The sequence below is a fragment of the Scophthalmus maximus genome, chromosome 9 (genome assembly GCF_022379125.1).
Source record: "Scophthalmus maximus strain ysfricsl-2021 chromosome 9, ASM2237912v1, whole genome shotgun sequence".
NCBI lineage: Eukaryota > Metazoa > Chordata > Actinopteri > Pleuronectiformes > Scophthalmidae > Scophthalmus > Scophthalmus maximus.
The window spans coordinates 22177703-22199195 of record NC_061523.1 but is presented as its reverse complement, the minus strand read 5'-3'; the positions used below and the strand labels follow the sequence as shown (position 1 = coordinate 22199195).

Sequence of the window (21493 nt, the reverse complement as noted above, 5' to 3'; positions counted from 1 at the left end):
AACCAGATGTGCAACACAACACCGCAAAGGGGGTCTCGTCTTCCCCCCGCGTTTTTTTGTTGTTGTTGTTGTTGCATTTTTCGCCGCAGAGTCACTGTGAGAAACGACCATACAAAGAAACATTAATTGAAAGGCACGTTGTTGTTTTTGGCGAACGAAGAGCCCTGTTGAATTAGAAGGCGATGTTTCGACTCACACCTCTCCGTGCTGTGTCCCCCCCACCCCCTCCCTCCCTTCCTTTTTTCGTACGAGACCCAGTTATTATCTTTTACTGTTGTTTTCTGAACTTTACAAGGGGCCTCTCAGGCTCTGGCCCTTTGATGGGGTTGAAAGGAGGGTGCGGGGGGACTTCTCAGACCAGAGAAAAACTCAAGGGAGACGAGGAGTACGTCTTGAAAAAGGAGGAATAAGTGGGCTTGTTATACAGCTGCCAAATGAAAATATTAAAGCCAGACCGCACGGTGGAAGATGATTATTAGTCCAAAAAAAAGAGCAATGCTGGTTAAACAAGAAAGATGTCAAAGAGTGGAAGAGTGCCTTGTCACAAAACAAGCAGAGGATTAGGAATGAACTTTGAATATATTTACATGTAAATATAACGTAAATCGAGGGGAGGGGGGGGGGGTGATCTGTGAAAACTCAAATCTCCAGATACGTGATCTGAGAATGGGTTGGTTTTTTTTCTGGAGGAACTCGCGGCGCGTATTCATCCGGCACCACTGGAAGTTTCTTATATAAAATGGAATTGGAAACAAATGTTTGCACTCATGTGGATATAATCAGGTCCGGGGCTCTGCGGCCGGCCTTTCAGCTGAGCTGCGCTCGGGAGGAGGAGGATGAAGAAGAAGAAGAAGAAGAAGAAGAAGAAGAAGAAGAAGAAAAACCTCAAACTCCTGTCTCTTGTTTCAAGGAACCGGCCGCAAGGACTGAACGTCTCTGGAGCGAGCGCAGTGCGGAGGGAGGAGGGGAGGAGGGACGGGTGAAGGGATCGGAAGGACGTTTCTTCTTCTTCTTCTCTCTTTTTTTTTTTCTTTCTTTCTTGCTGGCAGGAGCCGTCAGCGGGCCGATCTGCTTTCAATTACCGGCGGAGGATGATGTTAGCCCTCTTCCTGTCCGTTATGTCTTACACATGCAAACTGCAAAACATCCTGCAGCCTCACCACTGTCCTCCTCTCCCCTCATCCCTCCCTCCCCCCTGCTCTTTCTCCCTCCATTCGCCGAGAGAGCACAGTGATTCATCTTCGTTGCGGCGGAGGGTTAAAATGGCCATGGGGTCATTTCCACTCTTCGCCCCCCCCCCCCCCATCTTTAAAAGTTGCGGGTGATTCAGTGGTCAGCGGTCCGATGAATGTGCATCAGATGGAGGAGGGGGGGGGGGGGGGGGGGGGGGGGGGGGTTGGGGCTGCTGTTGATGAGCTTTGAGTTTTTCTTGTGGTGATAAGTGACGATACTGTTTGTTTGGTGCTTTAATTTTAAAATGAAAAAAGACTAATGTAAACCAGTCTGCTTCCTCCCGGGGGCCATTCAGAGTTTGAATGCAGCTAATGCTGATTACAAACATAGGATCCGATACAGATGGTGTCATTAAAGATGAGGCTATAAACCGGGCAGGCATGTGAAGGGAGGATCTCGACAATCCATGTGCCTCTTAATGATTTTCCTTTTTTTTTCTGTCGCACTGAGCTCCAGCAGTTGAAATGTGACCACATGCTCTTTCTTTGCTCTTCTCATTTCATTTGCTTTTTCTTGTTTGTCCTGTCCACTTACCTTCGCAGGACCCCTTCGACCAACTCCTCTAACATGCTTTTACCTAACGCAAATCTGGATTTCTTTACATGGTCTCCTCATTCATTTCAGATGGGTTCTTTTTTTTTTTTTAGACATTGCAGCCTTGTATCACCAGTTGGTCTCTGAGGCCTTCAGATCCTCGTGTACCTCACTCCAGACTGAAAAGGAAGTCTGTAATCTGCGTCTTTTACTGCGATGCTCTTTGGGCTGTCTTTTCTACAGACGTCAGCTCGTAAACTTTTCTTACTTGTTTACTTGCGTCATTTTGACCAGCTGCACTTCTGTCAATCCTTCTCTGCTAACTTGATAAAACACAGAGACGAGGTTTTGCACGATTAAGAAGACGACTATATATATATATATATATATATATATATATATATATATATATGTGTGTGTGTGTGTGTGTGTGTGTGTCATCTTCTGGGCCTTGGGAAGCATTTGATTTCAATTCTATGTCTTTTCTTTTGCTCCTTGAACAACTTATCCAGGGGACCAGCAACCGTTTCAGGAAGTCATGAATCTTTCCGAGGACTAAATGTATTTTACTCGATGATACTCTCTGATGCCCCTGGAGCCACTGGGCAGAGTCTGCAGTGCGGTACACTGTTGATTGCTTAAACATAAATGTCAACGTAATAAAGAAGCACCCAAGAGCCATTCGCACTAATATTAAGACGAGGAAATGCTGTCGTTTTTTTTTTTTCCGACTGCAGAAAGAGATCGTGACGAGTTGCGTGACGAAGAGCGGGAGCGGCGATCCGGAGAGGTTGCAGTACCTTGGGGACATCGATGGCCACCTCCCTCATGGCGCTGGGCTTCACGACAGACATGGCCCACTGGAGGTCCTGCAGCGTGACGGTCACCGTGCCCATCAGCTGTCGGTCCGACGGTTGGCGGGAGCCTCCCAGCGCTCGTCTCAGTGCGCGCAAACCTGCAGAGAGAGGGGTTGTTTTGTTTTTTTAACGTACGTTACAGGAGCCTGCATGGAATCGGAAGGAAGGACAAGTCCACAAGGCATACGGTGTACAAAGGTTCAGAACATCCGTTTCACTCCAAACACAACAAGGCAACAGCACCACGGTTTAGAGGGAAGAAACGGGAGAAGAAAAACAAAGTTTCGGCTGCTCCACAAAAGTTATTCATGCACAGACGCCGCAGCATAAAAAGGTGAATCATGCAGAAAACAGAGGGCTGCGAGTGATTTGAGGCATGAAAAAAAAAAAAAAGAGGATCCGAAACTGGTGTTTGTTTGCCTTCAGAAGCATCGCGAGTGTGTCGCTGTGGCTTGAGGGTTGTTTTTTTTTCGTTTTTTTTTTTTTTTATTCCAAACCCACATTGCACCCGGTCCAACTCGCTACTCAAAACATTCAGGCACGATCGTACACGCTGCGATGATACACGCCCGGCGAGTGCAAATCTCACAATGAAAGCTAATTCGCATCCCCTTTTTTTTTTTTGGAGGCGAAAGAATAATTGCCGGGCCGCATTGTCGGAGAGAGAGGAGAGTGTGCGGGGCTGAAGGGAAAGGGGAAGTGTAATTGAGGCGCCGGTTTGGGTCTGGTGAACGGCCTCCGTCTGAGAGACTCCCGCTGCGCGTGAACAAAAAGAGCGGCGGCGGAAGAAGACAAACGCGGACGTGTCAACGTCAGGAATGAGCCTCTGTCGAGCCTTGCCCAGCGGTGACCCGAAGGAGACAAATTCTGGGCACAGAGCGGATCCGCAATAAGCCGAGGCGATGAATGATTGCAGGCAATGCGGCACAACACCCATTTCCAAAGCAGCAGGCAGAGAGAAAATATTTCATTTATTCTGCGAGGAAGGGTTCAAACATGTTGCATCCCTGTGCATCACGGGGAGACGAGTTGCGAAAGGCGGGGGGCAGGCTGCGGGGGGCACCACCGGCGCTGCGCGCAGACCGAACCGCGAATCGAATTATCGCTGACGCGGGTGAACACACCGCGCGGACATTCAACCTTGTCTCTTTCGTGCATGCACGCCGGGAGACTCTGGGAAACTGTCCAGTATTTTAGTCAAGTTCAAATACTGCTAATTTTGTGTCATCGCGTTATTTGCGTCGACGTGTGCGAGCGACGTGAAATTCGTGTCTACTTGGCCGCAGGATCATTTGTATATACCCATGCGACAGTATCATTTATATATACCCACGCGACAGTATCATTTATATATACCCACGCGACAGTATCATTTGTATATACCCATGCGACAGTATCATTTGTATATATACCCATGCGACAGTATCATTTGTATATACCCACGCGACAGTATCATTTGTATATACCCACGCGACAGTATCATTTGTATATACCCATGCGACAGTATCATTTGTATATATACCCATGCGACAGTATCATTTGTATATACCCACGCGACAGTATCATTTGTATATACCCATGCAACAGTATCATTTGTATATATACCCATGCGACAGTATCATTTGTATATACCCACGCGACAGTATCATTTGTATATACCCATGCGACAGTATCATTTGTATATACCCACGCGACAGTATCATTTATATATACCCACGCGACAGTATCATTTGTATATACCCATGCGACAGTATCATTTGTATATACCCATGCGACAGTATCATTTGTATATACCCATGCGACAGTATCATTTGTATATACCCATGCGACAGTATCATTTGTATATACCCACGCGACAGTATCATTTGTATATACCCATGCGACAGTATGGTCATCCCTTCATTAGCGTAGCCTCGTGCGAGTGATGCGATAACAATTCGTGTCCACTCGCGTCTCTGCCTTGACTTTGTACGTAACCTGATCGTGTGCGGTGTGGACGCACGTCTCTCAAAGAGACCGAGGTCGTTCTCTCAAATTTGTACCGTCATTTAGCTGAAATCTGAAGACGCTGGTCATCACAGGGAAACGTGCGATCGTTCGCTGAGACCAACGCCGCACAGAGAATCTTTTTTTTTTTGTGTGTGTGTATGTGTGTGTGTGTGTGAGACAAGAGTTTTTCTGTTTGCAATTTTCCCCACTTTGCGTTACAGAATGGGGTCCTGCAGGTGGGATCTGGTTGCAATATTGCAAACATCACTAAATAGGCTGGGAAGAAAATGTGTGTGAGAACACGACATCGTGTGTCGATCAGCTCGCCTCCAGCTGGGCAGATTTAACCCCTCGCAGGTGGGAGGCCGCGTCGTCTCCAGACCGAATTACATGCTAAATGTGGGCAATGATTAGTAGTTATACAAAACCAGCCCACAACCACATTTTCCAAAACCCAGAGTTAGGTAAGAGTACATTAGACATACCGCCGTTCCCGGTGCACATGTGCACACATCACACAGACGCACACATAAACTCTTGGCTTCCTCTTCTGAGCTAAAGAGGGGGGGGGGGGGGGGGGGGTGGTGGTGGTCTGAGCTGGAGTTGGGGTGGCGAGGGGGTGGAGGGGAACGCGGACGTGGTCCAGGGCTGGGGGCCAGGGAGCAGACGAGAGGGGGATTTACGATCAGACGGGGCTGCATCCTGTTTACATTTTCCAGGACGCGTCCGACCGGCCAAGTGACGGACAGACGGAGAGGAAGAGAAGAAGAAGAAGAAGAAGAAGAAGAAGAAGAAGAAGAAGAAGAAGAGGAGGAGGAGCAGGCAAAGGAGAGACACAATTAAAAGCGAGCAGGTTTCGTCTTCTGTGAGCATGCCAAGCGGAGGCCAATGTCTTCCCCAGTCCCGGCTCCCCTGGCATGTGATGTCTTTCTCCCCCCCCCCGTTCACCCTCCTCCTCCTCCTCTCCTCTTCGCTCTTGATCCCTCCGAGGTCTAAACATCCCATCGTTCCACCTGGCCTTCCGCTTCAGCTCTTCATCTGCGTTAGTGCTTCAGACCGGCGCCGCTTTTTCCTTCTTTTTTTCTCTTTTTTTTTTAAAACTGCACAAAAACATCTGGACCGAGTGGAGGGGACGGGGGCAAGACAGGACAGGATGTGGAAGGAAGCTGGGGCGAGGCGGGAGACGAGGAGCGCCAGCCACAACAGCCATGTGCACCAAACCCCCCCCCCAAACTATCCAGCTGCCTGCCCCGCGAAGGTGGTGGAGGCCTCGGAAAGACGATGATGGAGGAGGAGGAAAAACTGAGAACCTGACAAGTTTCAAATATGTTTTTTTAAAAGATAATAGACTCTCTGTGCAGCTGAAGACGATCCCAAAGTATAGATTTATTATTAGGAATTAGAATTAAGCTTAGTATTAAAGGGGCAGTAAGTGATTTTGGAGAAAGCTACTTTCCGTCTTTGTAGTTGTTGTGATTCCGCTGCTGCCGCGAAATCCGCAACCTCTCTGCTTTAGGTATGTACTGCTCTAGAAATCGGTAACTGCCCCTTTTAAGCTTGTGACCGCGATAAACCAAGGCTGAAATTGAGCGTTTGCACCGCATCACACGCGTCGTATCGATTCGCTCAAGTAGCTTTTAAATGTCGTTTCCTTGATGGAGAGAGAAAGAGTAGAAACCTGCGACCACTGGCTCAAAACAACACACGCAACACGAGAACAACAGCACTGTTTTGCATGTTCGGGTCTTCTGCAGGGTTGAGATATGATAATTCATTGGAGCGACGTGTTGCCCTTTTGACTTCTTCTGTAAGAGCAGAACTTCTATTTCTTAGATTCCATTCCTCATCCCGAAAAATGAAAGTGACCCATGTTGAATAAATGCTTCCCCAAGAATCGTCTAGAATCTGCCGGGAGTGAGTCTGGCACGTCAGTCGGCCTGACCAGAGGGGGAACTGGCTTCGTGCGCCCGCAGAGCTCCCGGGGTCCCGTCCCCGGGGCTCCCCAGACTCCATTCACCGATGCGACTTCAACATTTTTTTTGCCTGAGGGATTCTCTCTCCCTCCCTCTCCCGACTGCTCTTGGCCGACTCTGAGCTCACATTTGGTTTAGTTATGAAAACATCCGATGGGAAGGGAGGTGGAAAGGAAAAAAAAAAAAAAGAAAAAAGAAAAAGAGAGAGGCAACACAACACTATTTAATCTGAACCTTATGTGGACTCATTTTCCTCTTTCTCTCTCTCGGTTTTCTTTTTTTTTTTGTTGCACTGCTTTCCAGCGTGCTTCCAAATTCGCCCAGAGATCTAGTGGGAATTGAGAAAAAGAAAAGAGGGGCCCCCTAAATGAACAAGAATGCACATTTGCAAAACATCACAATAAGGCCCCGGCTAGGTATGGACGAGAGGGAAGAGCTCATTTCACATAGCTGAAGGGAGAACGGGGGGGCAGTTATTTGTGGTTTTTCAACAGGGGATGGTCTTAATTACGAGATGCGGGTTCAAAACAGACCTTCCCCCAAATCAAGGCCTTGTCTTCGGGGGGTCAGCTCCAAAAGTGCACCCCTCCCCCCCCCTAAACCCTTAAATACAAAACATTACGCTCAACAGATACTTGATGACACCACCAAGTATCGCTGAGGCAGGAGTTCTCGTCTTAGTTCGTCCACAAGCGTCATAAGACGCACGCATCGGCTTCTATCGGGGACCAGGGTTGGTTGAAAGGCTGGGAAAAGTGTGTGTGTGTGTGTGTGTGTGTGTGTGTGTGTGTGTGTGTGCTCGTGTCCCACAACAGAGTACAGTTACAGTTGCACACCAGAAATCGGAGTACCTGTAATTGGCGGGAACATCGGTACAGCGCTGTAATCCAATACAGCCCTGCAACAAAGACTAGAGATATTCTACGTCACTCTCCGGGGTCAGGACGAGGGCAGGGGCCGGGTTTTTTGTCGTTGTTGTCGATGGATCTGTAATCCGCTGCCAACTCCACTCAACTAAGCCAACTCCCTGGGAGAAGAACGATCTGCGGTGGAGTTTCAGCGAATGCCATGTCAGCCTTTCACCAGTAGGTGGACGGCACTACCTCGTGCAAACCTTGCAGCCACAACAAAGTCCACACTACATTCATTTTTGCTGACGTTTTTGTCCAAAGCGACTTACAAGCATCCATTTTTGAGAGACACCCAAGGGGCCCACACTGGATCCTTTTTGGTGTGCGTCTGTGCCATTCTGAGCGGGAATCAAACCCCCGACCTTGTGTACCAAAGTCAGCGGTGAAACCCAGTAAGCTGCAATTATAAGATGTTAATGGTAATTTAAAAACAGTGTCTCCTTAGTTTCAATCAACTGCATTTTGAAGAAACCAAGTTTGAGGGATCATTATTTTGTGTATTTGTCAATTACGTGTTTATGTAGAGAAACAGAACATATTCTGCCACAGAAATTCAGTATCAGTCTTTAGGCTGTAATGCACAACGGGGCTCTGTTATCCATTGAGGTTTTTTTTATTCATAAATGAGCACTTGGAGCTGTTTTTTGCCTATTTCATGTTGATGTACTCTCTTGATTCTTGCGACTTTTTGGGTAATGTCTTCATGGTTGAATGCACTTGTTGTAAGTCGCTTTGGACAAAAGCGTCACCAAAAGTGTTGTAAGATGTCATGTAAGATTTACAAAACACTATTAATTTCACTTTGCAACTGTATCCTGAGTGAACGGGTCATTCATGGTACTGCAAGGAATTTTCCCAATTTGGGATCAATGAAATCTATCTATCTATATCTGTATGTCTATGAATCTGTGTAAACCTTATCTTCGGAAGAGGACGAGAAAAACCCAACGAGGTAAGACGCGTACTGAGGTTAAATTCCAGTCAAAGACTCCCAAATGCGAATCTCCCCCTGTCAAGACACACCGGGTCATCGCTCGGCAGAGAGCAGCGGAGACGCGTCCATAAAAGAAAAAAGGAAATCCATCTGCACTTTAACATTTTTCACCAAGTGAATGAAGAGTCCTCATCGGCCCTGTGTGTCTGTTCGTGGAGCCTCCGCGGGCTGGAAGCTGCAGCGACGCCATGTCCCTCAGATGGATTGTGAAATACTTTGGGCATTACACCATTACTGAAAACCACAGGAAAGTTTTCATTACTCGCCGGGGCTTCCGGAACATCTCCCTGCACCTGTATTTACAATACCCGACATCTGTTCCCGGAGCCGGAACACCACAATAATGTGTCTCTCTTAAAGAGCACACACACAACAAAGACAAATACATGTGCTCACACACTCGGAACATGCAAAAAAAACAAAAACATGTGCGCACACTCAGGAAATGCTAGAGAGAACACACACACACACACACCAAAGACAAATACACGTCCTCATACACTTGGAACATGCAAAAAAAACATGTGCACACACTCACATGTGTGTGCACATGCTAGAGAAAACACACACACACACACACACACACACACACACACACACACACACACACACACACACACACACACACACACACACACACACACACACACACACACACACACACACACACACACACACACACACACACACACACACACACACACACACACACACTTTGTGCATGCATTCCCTAGCCCTTTCACAAGTCAATGCCTAAACTCAACCCTAACCTAAACCTAATTCGAAGCCTAAGACCAAGTCTTAACCCTTTTACAGCCTTTTGACCTTTTGACCTTGTGAGTGTCCAAATGTCCTCATTCTGTAGGGTTCTTATAGTCAAACTGGTCCTCACAATGATAGAGGTACAAGTGCGCGCGCACACACGCACACACACACGCGCACGCAGACACACGCACACACAAACACACAGACACACACACGCGCGCACACACACACACTCACAGAGCTGTCACTGGGTAAAGGTATAAGTGCCGGGGTTAAGGAGTACAAGCAGCACATTTCCGGATTTTTATAAACAAGAGGCCTTCAAATAAACTTCACATGCTGATCCGACAGATATTTACGTGACCCGTCCCCGAAATTCCTGGTGCGTCTTTAAAAAAGGGCCGATGAGTCGGGGAGGGGAAAAAAGCGCTTTATAAGGTCAAGACGCGCCGCAGTAAACATCGGCGAGCGCTGCAGCGCCGCTTGGAACCATTTTTTCTTTTTTTGTGTCCTCCGAAGCACAAACGATGTCAAACGCACAAAACACACGAGACGATTTTTTTTCGCCGCCGTTTCCTCCTCCCCGTTTGTTTTCCCCGCGGCGGCGTGGAGATCAGTCGTTTGGGGAAAAAAAAAAAAAAGAAGTAATGGCTGTTTTGTTTTCTGCAGGATTTCCGCAAGTAGTGGACGCTGGAATATCGAGCCAGAACTTTTTTTTCTAGTCAAATCACCGGCTTTCACCAAAAAGCTTTTCCCGCCTACACACATGTGCAGAGTCGCCTGTTTATTATTTCGACATAATCAATTTTACTGGCTCTTTTTGTTCCAGCGGGCTTCCCCTTGTTTAGAAAAGGCCCTGTAAACAGTGTGTCCGGACGTGGCACAAACCAAACAAGCACACCCGCTCGGGCTAACGCGTGCACACACACACGCGCACGCACGCACACACACACGCGCACGCACGCACACACACGCACACACACACACACACACACATTGCACTGTTTAGACTGTGGAAGTGAGTCATGTGCTGCAGCACTGGGGATCAGTTGAAAACGGCGACAGGGCGACAGGGCGACAGGGCGACGCCCAGAGTCGGCGAGACACCACATGATAGCGTCGTCTAACGCCGCACAAAACACCTGGAGGGATTTACTGTGAATAAATCATCTGTGCAGAGCTGGGAACAGGGTCGACGCAACGTTCGGGGAAAAATTGGAATCAGAAGAAATCAGTGCCCATAGTGGTGATGGAGGGGATTTTCTTTCCTTTTTTCATCTTCACGCTCCTTTGTACAATAAACACATTAGATTCCCAGATGTGGATTTATCTTTTTGAAAATGTTTTTAAACGGATTCCTAGTCCACAAATTCAAACACAATTTGGCACGTGACCGCGAAAAAAAGGTAACGTTGACCCGCTACTTCTGTAGTGTGACTCTACTTTCACAATCATGATGATGTAAAATGATCTACCACTTCAATCAATAACTTGTTGTGGCAGAGATAACTTTTCTCTTAATCATCTCTGATCCATAGTCATCGTCTCATGACCCTTTGAATTTTATCTTGGGGCCTCCCGAAGATCCCCAGGTTTTTCAAGTCAATTTCATTCCCGCCTTTTTTCTGTTATGTTATAAAAAAAGGTGATTGGAAGTTTTGAATCAGAATCAGGCTTTTTGCCAAGTAGGTTTCCCGTACGAGGAATTTGCTTTTGGTGTTTTAGTGCATACAACAAAACAAATTTAAAAATGACCAAAGCTCAGTTATTAGTGGAACCAATCGTTGGATATTGTTCTATGGGACTATTTATATTTCACTGCTCTTCTCTTTTTTTTTTTCAACACATCCTTTTCGAATGTCTAAATCATACGTACGATTTAGACATTCGAAATGTGCAACGGCTCTATCCATGTCAGCCTGTCCAGTAACACGCGTCCGACACATAAAACCCCGTCACAGCGACGTGACGAGGAGCCACAATCAGATACGGCGCGATACGCCGTCAGGGGGGAAACGTTTATATAAATGGAGTTGCTGGCGCTTTACACGCGGCTGTACATTTTTCTGCCGTGACTAACACACGGGGTCCAGTAGATCATCTTAGTGTGTGTGTGTGTGTGTGTGTGTGTGTGTGTGTGTGTAAATCTGTCAACCTGCACGGAGCTCTGATGAAAGCCATGTCCACTTCAGACACGGGGGAACCGAGACGGGGGAGGTTCAGAGGGGCCGGAGGAGGAGGACTGAGTCTGATTCGAAGATTTAGAATCCACAACTGCAGAGAGGCTGACGGAGGACGAGGAGGGGGGGAAGTGGTTCAACTTGTTGTTTGTCTGCTCAACTTGCAAAATCCCGTTAGAAAGATTAAAACAGGGGGTGGGGGGAAATCCAGCTACTATGCAGCTTCGCTATTCATTCTTACTCTGCTTGAATTAATAAATGACAGAAGGTGAATGATGGTGAGTTGATCTGCTCTTCTGCACTTCCAGTAGCTGGGCTTGGCAGCAGTTTATCATTTGTCCACTAGAGGTCGTCCTCCGAGGTTACTGCAGTTCAGCGTGGGGCTGAACTTTCCCTCCTGCAGCAGTGAAGAGTGAAGGAGCAACAACGGGAGCTAATTAAAATGAGGTCGAGTTTTGAGAAACTAGTAAGAGGAGTCAAATTTGTGGGGGGGGGTGTTTCCACTGCAAATACTATTTTCCACACCTCCACCAAACAGTTTTCAGATTCAGAAACATTTCTGCAATGCAAGCGTCTGTTTTCTTAAATCCTGCAACATACTGTAAAAGTAGACCACTTCTGAACAGAAGAAAAATATCAAAATGAAGCAGTTTGACTGCACACAACTCAAAGATACAGTCAATGCAACGTGTGACAAGCAACCACAAACAATGAATAAGGATCCCGAGGAAGCAAACGGCACAAAATACTGCTGCTGGCATAGTTCGAATCCGTATGTTCCTGTTCTGATACGTTATACTGTGATTTTAAATACATAATTCAATCAATTGCTTTGTATTAATGATGTAACTATGAGTCCTATTGAATGCAAATGCCTGATGATCACAGCAGAAAATATGAATGAGTGAAGAAATTATCTTTATACAGGACACAAGGTGTCAAGGTGACATGTTTGATGACATTGTGGGATGAGATTTATTTTTGTCTTTCTCAGGTTTATTAAGGAATCGAGATAGTTTAATTATGTATATATATATCGTGTTATGTTCTTTTATTTTAAGCAGGAACAGGGATATGTCAGGTAATGTGCCCAGTGTTCGGTTGTCCTGCAGTTGAGACGGACGTTAAAATGTACCCGAGTAACGACGAAGAATTTCTCCCAAGGAAAGAAGCTAATATACTATAGGTAAGAGTGAAAAAATACAGTAATAGAGTACAGTAAATGGACATTCTGCCCAATTCTGCATGGCTCTGACTTCCATGTCGTATCCTCAAGAAGAAGGAAATAAATCTGTCCCAAGAAGCAGATTCATCTTCTTAACGCATTCGATGTTTTTTTTTTTAAACTTTGCATAAATATTTTGCAGGGAAAGGCACATCAGAGTAAAGAACGGCTGTACTTCAATCTAAAACTCTCTCCAGGCTCTCTCTCTCGCCAGGTTCTTAAAACAAAATCCTTCCTTTCATTAAGGGATCAGGGCGTTCGACCTGGTTTCCCTCGGTCGGTGCACACGATGTAAAGCGCAGATTTCCTTCATAATTCCTGCGCTCGTCTGAGGCTTGAAAAGAAGGGGGATTTGAGGGAGGCGACCTTGACGAGGGGAAGACTTCAATAGACGTGGTATGAAAGTGCGCTCTTGCGTTGCGATTCGGGGGGAAAAAGCGGCCGATCCGTGATCAACTCATCATTTAAAGTGCCGATTATGTAACACATCTGTCGTCAAGAAGCTGTTTCTGGGGCTTTCGGTGCAAACTCGGGAACTGGACAACCCCAGAAAGAAACACTTCCCTTTAATGACATCAAGATTTTCCATCCGTTCTTATAACGCTCACAAACACGCGCAGGAAAAACAGAAAAAGAAAGAAAAGAAGATGCACGAACATGAAACAGCCTCATCGTCCTTCACCTCTGCCCTTCTGCAAAAGGTAAAGAGTTGATTTAAATAGTTTCTGATCTAGAAGCATGTTGGCATTGTGCTACAGGCAGGATGTGAACCCCCCCCCCCCCCACCACCACCACAACGCGCTTCTCGTAAGTGCGTATGCGTGCATGCTCCTCTGCAGCTGTGCAAGGGTTTTTTCAGATCTTGGTGCGTGACCCTTAGCGCGTCGCAGCCGTCGCAATATTCGTCCCCCCCCCCCTTCCCCTCCCATTTATTTTTTATTTTTCAGGAAGCGGGAGTGCGTCCGAGTGTGCGTTCCCCCACCGCAGTGGCTCATTGTTACCTGGAGCGGCAGAAGGAAACGACTGCAGTTCCTAAATCCATGTGTTTTTGTTCCTTTGAATGAAAAAAGCACGGGGAGGAAAAAACAGACTTGTGGGCACGCGTGTGTGTGCGTGTATTGATGTGTGGCAGCGTGTGTCTGTTTTAATTGTGTGTGTTCAAGCTACGTGTGGGGGCCTGGCGAGGGTGGATCCTTACCCACAATCCAACACACACACACACACACACACACACACACACACACACACACACACACACACACACACACACACACACACACACACACACACACACACACACACACACACACACACACACACACACACACACACACACACACACACACTTCTGTCAAACTTCTATTTACAACCTCATCATCTTTGCTCCTCACCTTATGTCAACAGAGGATCAAATGATTACGCGGATACGAAACGGGCCCTTGATAATGTTATAATCATCGCCCCGACTTGGAATTCATACAAAATATCTCAGCGTCTTTAAAGCTCCTCGTTTTGGTTTTAAACACGAACGTGATGCCGTCCGTCTCATCTCCGGCGGTGGAGGACGGACTCGGCCATAGCGGGGTTGGGGAGGTTGTTGTCTCCCCCCGGGCGCGAGGAGGTTTCTCAGAAAACACTGCCAGTCACGTCTGGACCTCTGCGGACGGTAAATCACGCTCTTCGCCAGAGCGCTTCCGCACAGCAGCCCCGGCTCTCTCCTCAGCTGGTAATGCAATACGCCACGTACCCCGGGCCCTGGGACCACCCAGGAGGCACACGGGGTCACACACAGGAAAACAAATGTGCATGTGCTCGTACAATCACACGCACACACACACACACACACACACGCGCACACACAAGCCAATGTGTTTGTCCTCGGGATGTGAGGTGGACGGTTTGTGGCGACGGGGAGCGAGGGGGGGAGGAATTTCACAACAAGTGGTGGTTTCAGTGGTTTTTCTCTCGCTGGGATTCGGAATCCCACAAAAACTCCCGACTTCCTCTTTGCGATATATCAAAGGGGCCGGTTGTTCAAAAGGAGCTGAGGGCATGTCAGACGCCAAGAAAACATCGAAAGGATAATTATTAAAAACTAATTCAGGAAGAAGAAATAGGTCACTAGATATATTGCGGTCTTGGCAGAGCTGGGGGGGGGGGGGGGGGAGACGACGATAATAATAATAATACGAAGACTAAAAACGCCGATGCGCAATAAATTAACTGTTGTGGTCGTTTGCCAGATTTGTTTGTTGGTCGAGTGCCTGAGCCCACGAGGCACAAACCACACTGCTAACATTCTCCGGCTAGCTGCCATGATGTGCAGCTTTGTTTTGGTTTTCCCAAACGATGGCGGTTTTTTCTCCTCGGGAAGTGGAAGGGGGGCGACGGTCGCAAAAGGCCGCGGCGGTGCTTCACAAACTGCCCTGAGCAGCTGTGGAAGGTCTTCATGGCGTCAGTGGCGCGATAGGGATTTCGGGACTTTATCAGAATCTCTAGATGTGTTTCTAGTAACAACGTCAGTCACAGTCGAGTAAACTCCGAGGGGAAATGTAGGAACGTGGATGTGTAGGATTTGATTTTCCAAAAATCAAGTAACTAGTATAGTTTTCTAAAATGACCCAAGACACTTTTTTTTGGTCTCGTGGGAACATAAGAGATAAGAGAGAGGAATATACGAGAAGAGACTGCGGACGGCATCCAAACTCAGCCCGTCACCACGACGACGGACATGTGGAAATCGCTCGGCTCCTACAGCGTCGGGACTTTCTACGCGACGAGCGGGACCGGTGTCTACTCGCCTGCTTCCTTGCAGACAGCGGCGAGGTCGGCTCCCACGTATCCGTGAGCGGCGTCCGCCAGCTGCGTCAGCTCCTCGGCGGCGGCGCCGCACGGCACCGAGCTCAGCAGCCGCTGCAAGATGTCCGCTCGCTCCGCCGCACCGGGAACGCCGACCTGCCGAAATCAAACAGAGATTGGTTGTCAGACGTCGGTGGGACCTTTCAAGGATTTTAAAAAAAATAATAAAACTTCTCACCAGTGTTCATTGTTCACAATAAAAAAAGAAAATGGATGCAGCTGAATCAGGAAGACGGAGACAGTGGATGTCTTTAGCAGAAGCGTTCATTCAGAGCTCAATACATTGAGGAGATTTCTGGTCTAATCGTCACACAGATCAACAAGTGGTCAGTGCATGGTGTCCCAAGAAACCTGCCCCTCCCCGGCCTCTGGGTGTGTTTAGCCCTCTCAGAATAATGTTGTCATGGCAATGGGCAACCTACCTTGCAACTAGACTAAACACTCAGGTCAGAGTTTTCCCCACCGACAACACATCTTGAAATATCACAATTTTAACCATCGAGCGACGGTGTTTCACCACACCGACTTACAAAGATCAAGCGCGTCCATCGGAAAACTAGCGGCCTCCAGTGGGTTGTAAGAAACCGACAACCGTTCTAGTACATTCAAGACAGTCAGCAGTAAAACGCACCTCCAGCTCCTTGTCAAAGCGGCCCGGTCGCCGCAGGGCCGGGTCGAGGGCGTGGGGCCGGTTTGTGGCCCCCAGGACCAACAGCTGACCTGAGTGACCCTCCTGGAAGGAGAGGGCACGAGAGGGAAGAGGAGAGTTTAGTCCTGCCGACATATGTTTAAGAGGTTTGGAGCCTCCGAGAACTTTTGAGCCGGGAGTCTGATGCTAAACTGGACTCGATCCCGTGTTTCCCGGGGTGGTCTGCCTGCAAGATGAGAAAAATCATATATTCTTTTTTCCCCCCGCCACCTTTCTGGCAGAGCTGAAACACAAATAAATTAGTAAAAATGCACGAGGTTGCAGGAGCAGGAAGTGCTTTCTTCGCATTCCACGAACCAATCAGTGCCGATGACCTTGGATCCTCTCGGCCTGGAAAAACGGACGGGAGCGGTGGTGGGGGCGGGACGGGGAGTCGGTGCATCTGCGTAACATCACCGATCCAAATGAGCGCTCGCTGCCTGGGGACGCTGAGTTGTACTTGGCTGATAAAGTTGTGGCAAATTGGCAGGTCATGGCAACCTGAGGCGATTTCTTTCCCAGGCTCCCACTGGGGCTCGTGTGTGTGTGTGTGCGTGGGCTTGTGTGCGTGTGTGTGTGTGTGTGTGTGTGTCATCCTTTTTCTCATCAGGCGCTCGCTGGAGAAACGGCGCCCCGGAGATACAACCCACAGTGTGTGAAGGGCGTCCAGCCTGCAGAGATGGTTTCTACATGATAATCTGTGTTTCCACCAGTGAGGACATTTTCCTGACAAGGCCACGAGAAGCATTATTTTCCAAGTCGCGTGTATGTGTGTGTGTGTGTGTGTGTGTGTGTGTGTGTGTGTGTGTGTGTGTGTGTGTGTGTGTGTGTGTGTGTGTGTGTGTGTGTGTGTGTGTGTGTGCGCGTGTGTGAGCTGAACAAGCAGCTGCTGGTCAATGTAACAGAAAACAGTAACTTTAGTTTGATATAGTAAAGAGAAGGAGGCCTCCTTCAAGCTGTAAGATGAAGACCCACTGAAGTTGGCTTTTCTTCCCCTGGTGTATATATATATATATATATATATATATATATACACACATATATATAAATATATACATATAAAAATGATTTCATCTGGATCAGATAAGATTCAGGTTTAATTGGCAGCCTTATGAAATGACTGCAATTTTAATTTACTAGTCAAATGTGAGGATTTGTGGGTTCAATCAAGAATCAATAGAAAAGTAGAAGTTTTTTACGGAACCAAGTGCTCAAGTACAAGTTATACTATAAAAAAGACTTGCTGCAACCTACGACATCTCTGTCACATGAGATGCACGACCACTGTAAATGTATTTCCGTGTCTAATTGTTCTTTATAGTTCTATTTCATTTTATTCCATGTTGCATTATTCTTATTCAAACCTGTTCTTCTTCTGTCCGAGTACTCGAACATCCCCGATGGAGATCAATACTTTATCTTATCATCAACACCGAAGAGAATCTATGAGGCGAAACCTACTGAACCAATCCCGTCCATCAGAGTCAGCAGTGAGGCGACGACGCGTTTCTCCACCTCGTTCTGCGCTCCGTCTCGCTTCGGGCACAGAGCGTCCAGCTCGTCGATGAAGATTATCGCAGGCTGCCTGTCAGAAGAAGAGGAGGCGTGAGAAAAAAACTCTGAACAGTATTTATGAAGTGGCCAAAATGACCAACGAGTTCAGAGTTTTGCAGATACAGAAAAAAATAAGGGTTTGATTGACATTATGACAGTGGATTATTATTATTATTTAAGGACATGATCAGCTGGATGAACTCTACCTCTGAGACGCTTCAGTAAATATCTGCCTCAGCTTCGCTTCTGTTTCACCGTAGAATCTGTGAAAAAAAAAAAAAAAAACAGTAAAGCTTTTTATCTTAAAGTGAATTAGACAACCGTTTGTTCTGTGCAGTTTATTCATCCACGCAGAATAAGATCGATTAGACAAACATATCGCTCACTTGCTCACGATCTCTGGGCCGTTGATCACCGTCATGTGAGCTCCCACCTCGTTGGCGATGGCTCGTCCGATCATGGTCTTCCCTGTGCCCGGGGGGCCGTACAGGAGCACCCCTCGGGGCGGTGGGATCCCTGCGTCGACGACATCGCAACAGTTAGGGGTCTTTTTTTTTTGCCAACTCGTGTCTGTGACACCTGACGTTGTGACGAGAGCGTCGTGGGCGTCTGACCTACCGTAGTTGGAGAAGAGCTCGGGGTGTTTGAGAGGGAGCTCGATCGTCTCTCTGATGACATCCAGCTGGCTGCTGAGCCCACCGATCATGCTGTACGTGACCCTTGACCTCTGGGCTTCTGCATCTGGATCCTCCCGCCCTGCTCTGTGTCTGAAGCTGACTCTGGTGGAGCAGGAGAGGCAGTAGAAGGTGTCAGTGTTCAGAGCGCCACCGGGGGGAGCTGTCGGGGTTTTCCCCGCCTGCTCCGAGTCCAGTGAGCTCTCCGGGCTGACGGCGTCCTCTGCCGACACCGCGGGGGGATTCTGGGAGCTGTAGGAGGGACTGCAGGGTGCAGGAGGCGAGGAGAGGGACGGGAACTGGATGGGTCGGCGTGGGGTGCTGGCCGCGGGACCGGGCTCTCCGGGCGTGCTCCCCGGTGCCGCCCTCTCCTCGCCGTTGTTGTCCTCCACTGTGAGCATGCTGAGCTGCAGGGAGAGGTCGGCCGGCGTGGAGTCCAGCACAGAGTTGAGCACAGAGGACTCCTCGGTGTCGGGGCCGAGTCCCGGCGGAGGGTCCGGTCTCTGGAGCGTGACGCCGTCCTCACCTGTCAGGGCTTCGACCCGGAGACTGCAAGAGCGGCCAAAGTAGGTCAGGGAGAGGACACCTCCCGGCAGAACGATGTTCCCAACTGGCACGAGAGAAACAAACCCAAGAGACTTATTCCAGAACAGGAGTTGGGGCAACTACTACTGAAATTCAAAAAACAAATTCTCAATTTTTCTTTCTTCTCCTTTTTTTTGTACACAGAGCAGTAAATGTACAGGCTTTTTACCTCAAGTCTAATTAATCAATATCACATTTGCTGCAAGAAAACTGCACAAAACAAACCAGGCAGCAGCATAATGTAAATTTAAAAAATCTACTTCAGTTAATTGACTCACCCAGAGATCTCAGGAGGAAGTTCTTGAACTCATCCGTCTCTAGTGTCTCGTCTTTTGACCTGAAGGAAAGTTCATAATGTATGTGAGGATAAAAAATGTTGTCTTGGCAAAGATAACAGCACCACAGAGAACAAAAATATGGAATGCAAACATCATAAAACACATAAAGTCAAATGAATGAAGTAAGTTTGATAAATAACGGCAATTATGATACAATCAAATGTGATATCAAACAGATGCACAGCAGTTTAAGAAATGCATTTAATGGATAATTAAATTTTACTCAAAGTTTGATACGTTTGAAGCGTAGTTGCCAAATACAGCCAGCAGGTGGCAGCATTGACTTAAAATACAAGATTGTCCTGGCCAGCTGAGCAAGTCAGTGTCTTTAGGTCTATTTAAAAGGTTTTGTGAAATTACAAGAAAGTAATGTAACGAGACAAAGATGAAAAGTTTCTTGTTAAGATTTAACACTTTGGAATCTAAAGAATATGATGGAAATTAAAATGAACATATGTAATGTGGCTCTAATGTTATATAGTATGTATGTGGGCCATAATGACCTTTACCTGTTGGTTAGAACCACCTCCTCAGCCTGAAGCACAGGACCCGTTATTGGCTGCAGCGTCACCTCGGCCCCCGACTTCACTCTCAGGTTCGCCTGGGCAAATTTCTGGAGACCAACTTTTCTGCCTGGAAAGGTGGCGACAGGCCAACCCAGACACACCTGGAAGAACGAGGGAATAGACAAAGGATTATTTAGGAGAGAGGAGAGATGGAGAGGAGAGGAGGAGAGAGGAGAGGAAGAGGACAGGATAGGAGAGGATCCGAGGGGAGGGGAGGGGAGAGGAGGAGAGAAAGAGGACAGGAGAGGATTGGAGGGGGGGAGAGGAGAGGACGAGAGAGGAGAGATGGAGAGGAGGGGAGAGGAGAGGAAGAGGACAGGAGAGGATTGGAGGGGAGGAGAGGAGGGGAGAGGAGAGGAGAGGAGAGGAGAGGAAGAGGACAGGATAGGAGAGGATCCGAGGGGAGGGGAGGAGAGGACGAAAAAGGAGAGATGGAGAGGAGAGGAGGTGAGGAAGAGGAGAGGAGAGGATTGGAGAGGACGAGAGAGGAGAGATGGAGAGGAGAGGAGAGGACGAGAGAGGAGAGATGGAGAGGAGAGGAGAGGAGGACGGGAGAGATGGAGAGGAGGAGAGATGGAGAGGAGAGGATTGGAGAGGACGAGAGAGGAGAGATGGAGAGGAGAGGACGAGAGAGGAGAGATGGTGAGGAGAGGAGAGGAGAGGAGACCTCTTGTTGTCCTGTGGGTCCCGTCAGTAGAACCGGTCTCCCGATGCTCGCGCCGACCGACTTCATTGAATTGAGGCCGAGTTGGGCTAAAGTTGACCTGCATGCTTTCGGTGTTTTGTCATCGGCTGTGAGGAAAAAACAAATTAAGACGGTAGATGATGTTGAATCAATACAATACATTTTTAAAAAGGTGTCAAAGCAAAATGTCAACAATAGAAATCAAAAGACAAGGTTGAGGTAGAATAAAAGTATCACGATGGAAATAAGTTTTGAGCAGTTCTTTGATGAATTACATTTCCTCTTTGTGTTTCCTTGCTTAACTGCTGTGGACATAACTCTACAGGAGAAGAAGAAGAAGGAAGAACATCCTAAAATAGCCTCAAAGCTAAACGTCACTTTGAGTTTCAGGTTCATCAAGACCAAAGCAGATCATATAAAATATGAATATTTCCCATTCGGGCTCCACAACTGAGCTGCGTGTCAAAGTCTCTCTCACCTTTATCGATGAAGTCGATCACAGTGAAGGAGTTTCTGATTGGCCCTCTGCAGCCGCTTCCTGCCTCGTGTCCGGGCGTCTGCAGCACGGAGGAGTCGCTCGAGCTCAGCGCGACCGAACTGTCTCCATCACTCGTCTTCTTCGACTTGCCTTTGTTTTTCTTTGAAGACATTTTTCTAACCGCGAGAATCGTCCCCCACGTGAGAGTGCGAACATGTGTAAACACGGCGCGGCGTTGTTTAACTTCCTGGTTTACGACTCTTAGCCCCGCCCCCTCTTACCGTAAACCCCCGTTATTTTTTAATTTTTTAGGTATTAATTGCGTTGTAAAACTTTTCAGCGAGATTTGATAAGAAAAAATGTAATATTAATTTAAAAAACAATGTAATTATGAAAAAGTTAATT

At 47.6% G+C, this 21493-nt stretch overlaps 1 protein-coding gene across 2 annotated transcripts in view; it reads right to left on the bottom strand.

Moving 5' to 3' along the window:
* The window catches only part of spata5 (spermatogenesis associated 5), a 107068-nt gene extending 85709 nt beyond the window's left edge, over positions 1-21359 (bottom strand). Inside the window, exons 1-11 of one of the 2 annotated variants that reach the window (XM_035650538.2) lie at positions 21089-21359; positions 20593-20717; positions 19869-20026; positions 19300-19358; positions 18381-19046; positions 18149-18278; positions 17969-18025; positions 17670-17793; positions 16152-16253; positions 15463-15616; positions 2568-2722 (exon numbers count right to left, since the gene is read on the bottom strand). In XM_035650538.2, coding sequence (XP_035506431.2) covers positions 2568-2722; positions 15463-15616; positions 16152-16253; positions 17670-17793; positions 17969-18025; positions 18149-18278; positions 18381-19046; positions 19300-19358; positions 19869-20026; positions 20593-20717; positions 21089-21260 — 1902 coding nt within the window. In that variant the 5' untranslated portion in view covers positions 21261-21359. Of the gene's footprint in view, positions 1-2567; positions 2723-15462; positions 15617-16151; positions 16254-17669; positions 17794-17968; positions 18026-18148; positions 18279-18380; positions 19047-19299; positions 19359-19868; positions 20027-20592; positions 20718-20885; positions 21030-21088 lie in introns of those variants that run through there. The other variant, XM_035650539.2, reaches the window with a different exon arrangement.
* Between the last annotated feature and the right edge of the window lie 134 nt (positions 21360-21493).